Source organism: Bos taurus, chromosome 5, assembly GCF_002263795.3.
Source record: "Bos taurus isolate L1 Dominette 01449 registration number 42190680 breed Hereford chromosome 5, ARS-UCD2.0, whole genome shotgun sequence".
In the NCBI taxonomy this organism is placed as follows: domain Eukaryota; kingdom Metazoa; phylum Chordata; class Mammalia; order Artiodactyla; family Bovidae; genus Bos; species Bos taurus.
This window is the reverse complement of record NC_037332.1, coordinates 108,217,843-108,228,419: the sequence shown is the minus strand read 5'-3', so window position 1 is coordinate 108,228,419 and position 10,577 is coordinate 108,217,843. Positions and strand designations below refer to the sequence as shown.

At 51.7% G+C, this 10,577-nt stretch overlaps 1 protein-coding gene across 3 annotated transcripts in view; it reads right to left on the bottom strand.

Moving 5' to 3' along the window:
* Positions 1–767: 767 nt before the first annotated feature.
* The window catches only part of ADIPOR2 (adiponectin receptor 2), a 46,854-nt gene continuing 37,044 nt past the window's right edge, over positions 768–10,577 (bottom strand). For 2 of the 3 annotated variants that reach the window (XM_059886144.1, XM_005207230.5), the window contains exons 4-8: positions 8,229–8,400; positions 6,282–6,468; positions 5,919–6,106; positions 4,305–4,498; positions 768–3,294 (exon numbers count right to left, since the gene is read on the bottom strand). In XM_059886144.1, the coding sequence (XP_059742127.1) occupies positions 3,166–3,294; positions 4,305–4,498; positions 5,919–6,106; positions 6,282–6,468; positions 8,229–8,400 (870 nt within the window). In that variant the 3' untranslated portion in view covers positions 768–3,165. 3 annotated transcript variants of the gene reach the window in all.

Genomic DNA, 10,577 nt, shown 5'->3' with positions numbered 1-10,577 from the left:
ACCCCAGTTATGATCAAAGTGTAAGGAGGGCCGGGAAGGCTTGAGCTGGGCATGAGCACTGGTTTTTATACTGAAAGTGAAAGTGAAGTCGCTCAGTCGTGTCCGACTCGTTGTGACCCCATGGACTGCAGCCCACCAGGCTCCTCTGTCCATGGGATCCTCCAGGCAAGAATACTAGAGTGGGTTGCCATTTCCTTCTCCAGGGGATCTTCCCAACCCAGGGATCGAACCCAGGTCTCCCACATAGCAGGCAGATGCTTTAACCTCTGAGCCACCAGGGACCCTCTTTATTAACTCATCATCATCCTGCCTGCCATCATTAACACGTTAGGAAAATTAAATGGAAATGTGAAATATACAAATTACAAGATTTATCTAATTAAAACTGCCAGAGAACACCTTCAACTTTCGCACTCTCAACACTACACTGGGGAAACCACAGTATACAATATGACCTTCAAAAAACTGGTAGCCCAGTGAGTGACAAACCCCAAAGCGTCCTGAGATGTTGTACTCGGTATAGAAAATACCTTTGTGGCCAAAGAATCCTGACTATTAATAATTTCACAAGAGCTTTATCTGTTGGTCAGTCCACAGACAGCCTTTTCAGAATGGTCTCCAGCACTCAGAGTGGGATGTTTCCAGAAATTTAAGCTTCAGTATCTAAATGAAGGCTTCAAGTTAAGAAGTACCAAAAGCTATGAAGAGGGAAGCTGAGGCAGTTTTTTCTTTAAAAAAAAAAAAAAAAAAAGGCACAACAAAAAACATTCATATTCCACTTGGTTTTTTTATTAGAAGTTTGAGAATACAGCGAGGAGGGACATCCCATGGTGAATGGGGCCATCGCACAAATGCCCTTCTGAAATCCCAGCCGTCTATGATCCCCAAAAATGTGCTTTGTGGCTTTGACAATTTATAAACGGGAAGGGGGAAATACTGAGAAGGCCACTCTTCAATGGGTGAGAGGATGAAGCTGCAGAGGTCCGAAAAGGCCAAGGGCCCGAAGAGAAAACGAACATCTGCACAGAGCAAGCGAGCCTCTGACTGCTGAGAGTAAGGCATCCAGGCGCCGACCTGTGGGGTTCCCAGCAGGCAGAGGCGTGTGTGAGGCAGGCCAGGGCTTCGAGGACACACGGAGGTGGGTGCACACCCGCTTCCCAGGGAGGGGCCGGGGTGGGGGCTGTCACGGGGTCGGGGTGGGGGGACGTCTGGTTGGTGATCACGTCACTTTCTAAGTGCTTGTGCTGTGTTGAGCCAGGTGCAGCTCCTCTTTGGGGGGGGTGTGTGGGGGGCGGCTGGGCCCCGGACTGCTGGAGGTGTCCCGGGGGCCGCATGTAACACACCGCTTCCCCGGGCAGGTGACCGGACGCAAGGCTGGCTTCTGGGGGACATCCTGAAGCCCAGGGAGCCTCCTCCCAGGGGTGCAGTGGGGAACTGTCTCGTGGGCCGTGCTCCTTGGAGGGGTAATACTGCTCTCCCACCTGTCCACACGGCACCAGCACGCCCAGCACCGGGGGCAGTGCCCTCACTCAGGACCAAAATACTCCCAAGTTCTACAAAAGATTCTTGCTTCCTGGTTCCCAGGTTTTGCTGGAGACACAGGGGAAAGGAGACACCTAACCAAGAAAAAAACCCACACTGAGTAAACAGGAGACCTTCCCACGCTCACAAACACTGGTGGAGGCGGCCAGCCCAGCTCAGGACCTGTTCACGTGTGACGGCTGCCGCTCCAGGTGCGATTCAACCATCACAAGTTTTTGCTGAGAGTAAAAAATGGACTCGGGGATATGTGGGCAGGTGCAGGCCTCCCAGGAGCCAGACCCTCCACACCAGACTCTGACACCCCCGCAGGACACCTTTGGGGCTCAAGCAGCCTTATTTGAGCAGCTCCTCAAAGACACAGCTTCAAGGAGCCAACCAGACTCCCTGGCAGTAATGTATCACTTCCTTCTAAACCTTCCTACCACACCACCCCTAGAAAACTGGGCTCTTGGGTGCTGGTCACCCCAGCACTGGTGGGTAAAGGGCTCTCGCCTGAGGTGTGCTGCTGGCTTCCCTGTTCCTGGAGACCTGATCGGGGAGGTGGGGGTGAAGGGGGGTGAGGTTGTGTTCACGTGCCCAGCCCCCAGGCACCAGGACAGCACCACAGGGAGACTCTCCCCCACCACAGTTGGCAGGCCCTGGGCCCCTGTGCGGCTAGCCTCAGGCCAGGAGCTATGGTGCCAGGGAAGGTGGTCTCTCTCCTGGCAGGGGGCAGGGGCTGAGGGGGAGGTAAGGCAGTGATTCTCCTGAGGGACTCATACAGAGTGGTCCAGAGCTCCACTGCAGACACCTCATCCCCACCCCTGCAACCACAAAGGATGCGGGAAGCCCTGCAGGCACTCCCCCAATCCCCACCAGCCTCAGTGACGTTCCTGGGTAGGTGGCACAAACAAGTTGTTCAAACTCTGACACGTCACTACTGCCTCGATCTCACACACCCCGCTTCCCCCAGCAAACACGCCGTCCCCGCCTCGCGCTCTCCAGAGTCGCCAGGCGGGGCGGGACAATGCTGCCCCGGAGCCCGAGGTTGTCCCCGTCGGCAGAAGGCACCCGGGGCGCTGGGCGTCATACATTCTGGGGCTGTCGCCTGATCCTTCGGCGGTCACGTGTGCAAAACTGGAACAGCGTGTGGCTCTCGCGTGTTTCGTTCTATACAAAAGCCTCCCTCCCTCCCCTAGCCCTGTGGTTTAAACATTTATATAAATTTTTATTTAAACAGTAAGTTAGAAATCTTATTTACATTAATTTCTTTGTTCTCCCAAAAGGGCATCTAAAATCACACTGCCACCCCTCAGAGGACATAATAAATGTTCGCCAACACTGGTCGGTGTCACCATTTCTAAGGAGAGAGGAGGGAGGAGGAGGCGCCTCCAGCTGATGGCTACAAGCGCAGAGGCCAGCGTGCCCGCGGCGCGAGTGCCCTCCGTTGGCCAGACCCAAGAACAAGGCAGGGCTGGGCCATCTCGCGTCTTCTCCACCTGTGAGGTGTGATTTATTTTTGTTTTCTCTTCCCAGTTGCGGACCACGTGGAGCCCTGGGGCGTCATGAAGCCCCGCACTGTGGGGCTCCTCTGGCACTGGCGTCACGGCCAGTGGGGGTCACGTCCCCGGCCTCTGGCCGCTGTCACAGTGCGTCCTCTTCGCTGCAGCCTCCGCCAACCATGAAACGGAACTCCTGGAGGTTCGAGACCCCGTGGAAGTGGACGAACGCGCCAGCCACCACAAAGATGTGGAAGAGCTGATGAGAGTGAAACTGGGGATAGAAGCAGGGAGGGCGAGACGTCACTAAACGTCGGCAGAAGATCCCGAAGACCACGCGGAGCCGGGGCAGGGGTGGGGCGGCGGCTCAAATTCAGGCGTCCCTGGTCTCAGAGCACCCAGCAGGCACAGCACATTCTGCTGAGGGGAAGGCCCGCTGTCCCCACAGAGACGGAGCTGCGGCCCCAAGCTCGGGACGCAGCGCACACTGGCACCGGGGCCCAGCAACGCGCTGTGTTTCCTGTGCACTCTACTCCTACTCTGGCCATCTCAGGATACCCCACCTTCCCTTCAGGGCCAGGGCTCTCGCTGCTGTGAGGATCTAAAGGGGCCGCTGACCCGACAGAAGGCAGGCCTCAGGCAGTCATGAGGGCGATGGGGAGCAGCCGTGCACACAGGGAAGCTTCGCTCCCTCCCTGACCGCTCAGCTCCGGAAGTGCAGTCTTGGTTCCTAACAGGCCACGGACCGGGACTCATGAGTGGACTGGTACCAGGCTGCCCATTGGTCCCCTGCATTTTCTCCCCTGACCTTTTCCTCCTCTCAGTTTACCTTTAACAACCGTCTGGTTATCCCACCTCCCTTCCAACCACACACAGAATTCTGGTGCTGAAAATGACCTGGGTAAAAACCCAGTGTGTCCCCCTCCTCCCACACACGAGACCAAACGGAGGAGGCCTGAAAACCTGCCGCCCGGCACGGGGACAGGGGGACGACGACTCCACGCCTGCCCTGAAGGCAGCACGCTGAGTAAGGAGCACCCGAGCTCCCGGACCGGTCCCGAGAAGGCACTGGCGGCCCATCACGGGGCGGTGGGCCTCACAGAGGGGCTGCCCCTGCAGGGCTCGCCCTCAGCCCTGCACTCACCACGCTGACACAACTCAGAGGGAAACTGGGGCAAGGGTACTTCCTCAATCATGTCACTTCCCTGGGTGCCAGTAACTAACTCACAGATGGACAGATAAGACAGTGAACCCTGCCCGCCCCCAGTTGCTGACCACACTTACCCAGATGTCACACTTGCCGGGGAAGAAGCGCTCGGGGATGCGGGCAGCGTACAGGGCCGCCCCCGTGATGTATAGGCCGGCCATGAGCAACAGCCAGCCGATCTGCCCGATGGTGGCGGCCTTCAGGAAACCCTCCGAGATGACGTAGTGCAAGGTGGGGATGATCCCACTCAGGCCGAGGCCCAGAAACACTCCTGGGAATCACAAGGACACAACAGAGACAAGGAGAAAGAAAGGAGGAACAACTTGGCACGATGCCAGTGACTCTGTAAACTGAGCATCTCAAAAGCAGGATATAACATTAGCTTCTAGTTTGAAAGGAAAAAGAAGGTTCTTCAAACCCTGGGATTCTGCCATGCAATTCAGCACGGCTACGTTCTAAAAAGAGATCTATTTACAAAGGCAAAGAGAGAGCCTCCTGCTGAAAAAGCCTTGGCTCCACAAATCAGCAGTCCTCAAGGAGCTTGGAGTGATGTGTTGCTGAATGCCTCAGGAACCAACAACTCAAGTAGTTGGCTTACAACACCCTATATGCGCTTCTTTATAAGACGCAGGTTACAGTACGGAGCACTTCTGTAGCTTTATCCTTCCTTGAGACAACGGACACCCCGGGGTGAGAGTGAGGTGGGGCGGGCGATGAGAGAGAGAGGGGCCCCAAGTCCACCAGCATGGCCCCCCCACAGTCGGACTGCCTTCGAACCCTCTACAGCAAGTGATCTGCAAACTTCTGGACATGCCCTAGGTTATAAGACTGAACTGAGTCTGGATCACCAATTTTTTTTTTTAATGAACTGAAATAAAACATATCAGACTGTGTCAAGTTGAAGGTTAAGTACCATTTTGTCCAAGTTGTATAATTTATGTTACTTATGTATTATAAAGACGTGTCTAGGATTGAAAAAGAAAACGTCACGATCAGAAACAGCCTAAAGGTAATCGGGGCCTACAGCCACCGTGAAGTGTGTGCCTCAACCAAGCACCCCATGGACAGGAAGTGCAGGTAAACTGTGGCTTGGGCTTTAATACAAGATGATTGAAAGCAAAAAGACTGAAAGGACGAGCACCCCTTTTAGGACTTCCTGTTCATTCTCGCCAGGCACTGGGTGTGGTACTAGAGGCAAAAACACTGAGGGCACAGCCCTGGCTCCAGCGGGGCCAGCCAGGCCCTCGCACCGGAAGGAAGGGGCTTTTGGCTGGTTTCCAACCAAACAGGCATGATCCTGAACATAAAACCCTCTTCATCCTGTACCAGAGAAGGTGTGTGCTATCTCTATAACACCATCAGTTTGGGAGTAAAGACTCTTTTTTTTTTACACATTTTAAAATGAAAATACATAGAAAGGAACCATTATTTCATAAAAGTTATGGAGCCACAGCTGTAAGGACCATGTACAGCCCTAGACTCATGTACACGGTACTACCAGATGCATCAGCTCAGCACCCACCCCCACTGATGCTGTGAGACGAGCAGGGACACCCCAAGATTACAAGCCCCTCAAGAACAGGAACTGTGACTTCTCCACCTCTGCATCACAAGCGCCTAGCCTGACGCTTGGCCAACAGTGGCCCTCTTGTGCAGACTGGCAGCACGGAACCCCAGCCTGGGCTTCTTACCTGCTCTCACGCCCCGGTACTGGGGGGTGGCGAACATGTCCCACTGGGAAACGATGATGGCTGCGATGCCCAGAACACAGATAACAATCAAGTAGATGAAGCAAGGTTGCGGGTTACAGTAGAAGGAGTAATAAAGCCAAGGAACAAAACTTCCCATAATCAGAAGAGCAATACCAGAGTAATCCAGTCTAGGATAGGGAAAAAAAAAAATCCATTTACTGTTGAACATCGCTGCCCACTACAGGCTCCAGGCAAGAGTGCCCGGCAGGCGGCATTGAGGGCCCTGCCAGCGCTGCTGGACGCGCTCCCTGAGCCCACGGGCTTTGGGCCATGGATCCAAACAGGGACTCTGCAGATACTTACTTGGAGAAGATCCTGGAGACCCCTTCTGAGTGGCAGTAGACTGTGTGGAACAGCCATGAGAAAGAAAGGCAGAGAATGGCCCCCAGGAAGAATAATCCGAAGACCACCTTTTCCTGCAGGGGGGCCACAAAGGAGATGTTGGGGCGAAACATATAAAAGATGCCCAGGCACAGGAAGAACACACAACCTAGAGAAGAGGATGGAAGAAAGCCAGGATTACTACTTTCTGAAGAGAGCGTTATGTATCAATTACATTTTCAGTCCTGACATCTGAATCAAAATTCTTCTGAACAACTAAATCTTATCCAAAACATTGGTCTGCTCCAGACACTGTTGGTATCACATGCCCCTCAGCTTCACAAGCTCAGTATAACAGGGTAACTTGTGATTAATCCAAAAAGAAAACAGACAAGGCCTGCTAACTAAGCCCACCTCTACCTCTAGATCCATAAGAAATTCCATTTATAATGTTTTTGGCACATGTGCTGAAGCCAGGTTTCAAAGGCCCACTCGGCAGTTTCTTTTGCAATGAACGCTGACCCCTCTAAACTCTGCTAGGAAATACAGCTTGTCTCCACCAACCGCTCTAAGCAACCACCTGCAGCTCTGATCCTCACCAGCTGGCCCACAGAGTCAGGAGTTAGGGACAGTGAAATGCTATTTGGGCAATTTCAAACCATTTTTAAACTGTTCTTCACAGTAAGATACTACATTCTTATTGCTTAGGGAAAGGCTACTTAACACAAGACAAACACAGAAATTAAGAAGTTAAAACATTTGCTAAGTGATTCTGTGTGATCATTTAGTAAAGTTAGAAGTCAGCAACAAACTCGATCTGATTCTCTACTCTGATCTACTCTCTGATTCTGGAGAACTTGGAGGAACAGAGGAAATCAAACATGTGGTAAGATACGTACATTAAACGGGGAAAAGCCAGACTACTCAATACATTCACCAGGTTGTGCGATCGTCACTATTTCATTTCAGAACATTTTCACTGGCCCAAAAAGAAGCCCCACACCTGCTCAGCCATCGCCCATCACCCCGCCCCCGCCCCCCAACAACCCTAACAAGCACTGATCTACTGGACTTTGCAGCTCGTGGACTTCCCTACCTGGGGTACTTCGTGTGTATGGATCGTACAGCGCCCGGCCTTTGTGTCCGGCTGCTTTCACGTCACACAAGGTTTTCATGGCTAGCCCGTGCTGTCGCCCATTCTCAGCAGGGCTGTATAATACTCCACTGAATCCAAATACAGTATCCATATACTGCACTTTATTTATAGGTCAGGTGATAGATACTTGGTTGTTCCCACTTTCCCCTTACGATGAATAAAGGTGCTAAAAACATTCATGTACACACCTTTGTGGAAATATGTCTTCAATACTCTTGGGTATATACCTAGAATTGCTGGTAACTCCGTTTAATTTTCTGAGGAACTGTCAAGCTGTTTTCCATACAGATTGCGCCATTTTCCAAGCCACCAGCAATGCGTGAGAGTTCTAATCTTTCCATATCCGGGCAAAGACCCGTCACTTTCCATTTTCTTGATAACAGCCCTTCTTGTCAGTGTGAAGTGGTATCTCACTGCACTTCCTCAAATGACTCACGATGTCATTGAGCACCTTTCTCATATGTTCACTGGCCATGAGGAATGACTTTTAAAAGTCAACTTACTTCTGTGAAATAACTACTTTCCTCTTCATGCTCATTAAAATATTACAGCCAATTCTGCAGTGCCTTTTCCTTGGCCTGGTTTAAGGACATGTCTGAAAACCTAGTGTAAACTGAGACAACCAGAGACAACCACGGAGGAACTGCATCACTAGCAATCCAGTAAACAGCAACTGCAAATTCAAAACACACTTTTTAAGTCCTGTCCTTACCCTTAAACACAGCAGTGGGGAGGACCAGAATGGTCACAGTCATCATTACTACTCAACATACCCAAGAGATGTGTCCAGATGTTGCCTGTCTCGGTGTGTATTCTGAAAATGCTCTTAAAACAGGCCCGGAAAGAAGGCATGGGGGGCCGGTGTCCATGCAGGAGGAAGTCGTTATCCTTGAGCCACTCAGGTAGCACGTCGTGAGGGATCACTCGCCATCGACCTTCCCAGACCTGGAAGAGGATCAGCAAATACTTCTGTGGGTTTAACTGTCGATTTAGCAACATTGACGGCTATCTCTTACCACATTGCCTTACAATGAGATAAAGTAAACTATCTTTAGAAAGACAAATGCATTCAAAGGCATATGGCCTATATTCTGAAAAAACTGACTGAGGAAAAAATACATTCTTTTTATTGGGGTAGGGGAGCTTTTCTAAGGAAAAGGAAAGAGCAAATGAAGTTACAGAAAATACCCAGGCGACTTCCCTGGTGGCCTAATGGTTAGGATTCTGTGCTTTCACTGGGGAAGGCCTGGATTCAGTCCTGAGTCAGGAAACTGACATGGGCAAGCCACGAGACATGGCCAAGAAGGAAAAGAAAGTGCTTTCCAGCTCTGTTTCGGTCTGGCCAAGGCAAGATGAGCGACTGAAGTTCTGCCCATACAGAAGCTCCTCCTTCATCCTTCACTACAGACTTTGTGTTAATCGTTCAGTAGTGTCCGACTCTCTGTGACCCAATGGACGGTACCCCACCAGGCTGCTCTGTCCATGGAATTCTCCAGGCACGAAAACTGGAGTGGGTTGCCATTCCCTTCTCCATGAAGTCGCTCAGTCATGTCCAATTCTTTGTGACTCCGTGGACTATACAGTCCATGGAATTCTCCAGGCTAGAATACTGTAGTGGGTAGCCTTTCTCCTCTCCAGGGAATCTTCCCGACCCAGGGATCAAACCCGCATTTCAGGCAGACTCTTTACCAGATGAGCCACCAGGGAAGCCCAAGAATACTGGAGTGAGTAGCCTATCCCTTTTTCAGCAGATCTTCGCAACCCAGGAATCAAACTGGGGTCTCATGCATTGCAGGTGGATTCTTTATCAACTCAACTACCATATATACCAGGAAAAATCCCTGTTGTATTAATAAGTAAGACCATTTTTATACTTAATATTCCTGTTGGTAGGGGAAAAACGAAGAATCACACTTAGGTACCTCTTGCTAAAATTACCTCCCTCTCCTTTGGTTTCTCTTCCAATCCCAGCAAATATAATCAAATACAAAGAGCAAAGGGGTAGGAAAACCTTGGATCTCTGTCATTACCCAGTTGAAGGAGCCTTCATTAACTACAAAAATCCTCAAGCCTCAGTGTCCTCGTTTATAAAGCGAGGACCAGAGTATGGGAACTTACGAGGATCCACAGAAATGACCCCCAGCATCCCCACCCCAAAGGCGGCGTGCAATCCCCACAAGCAGCCACCCGAGAGCTCAGGTCTGGGGAACCACCAAGGAGCGCAGCCTCCCGCCCTTTAGGCCCCTCTTCCTCGCTGCCATTCCCCTCAGGCTCTAAAGGAAAGGGATGGGGGTGGGGGAGCCCCTCTTAAAAGACACGCCAGCCTCATTACCCTGCTCCTTTCACATCTCAGCCCAGCGAGCTCACACCGTAAGATCACTTCCGCCTACACTAACCTGCCTTTGCTGAGCCAAACAGACGCCAAGGAGGAGGCAGAAGCACGTCCACCTAGGGCTTCCCCTGGCACCCACCTGCCGGCCACCGTGCCCGCCACACCCTCCCCTCCCTGCACTCCACCGGGGTGGGACGATAAACCGAGAACAGCAGTGACCCCTCACAATGGCGCTCATGCTCCTCCCGACCCCGGGCCTGTGCTCACCCGCCCTCCCCCTGCTGGTTCCTAATGTGCAGCAAAATAAACTCATCAGTCACCAGATGCTGTACTCGGCTTTACTTGGGGAGAACTTTATTTTCTAAGATGGAAACCAATCCTCACCTCCCTCCAGGCAGTTCACAGCCTGCAAACGGCTCTGCTGTGATCGTATGAGGAGAGCTACTGTGTTATCACACGAGCAGTTACTAGCTCTTACCAGTGACACCGGTACACAGTGTCAGAGCGACTTCCCCCGATGTTTCTAAACACACACTCTGGCCTCTGAAGACTGGGCCCAGGCGCTGTGCCTCCATTACACTGCACCTGCGGCTCAACTTGCAGGGCAGCCAAATGCCGACCAAACAGGTATCCTCCCCGCTCAACTCCAGGCAGGAAGAACAAGGTCAAAGCTTAGTCAAAGACACCTTTGTTTATAAGCTTGACAAGGGCAATGCCTAAATCAAACATCTTAGCAATGGCTCACTAGGTTGGTGTTAGATCATATGATAAACAAAACATAACAAACAAA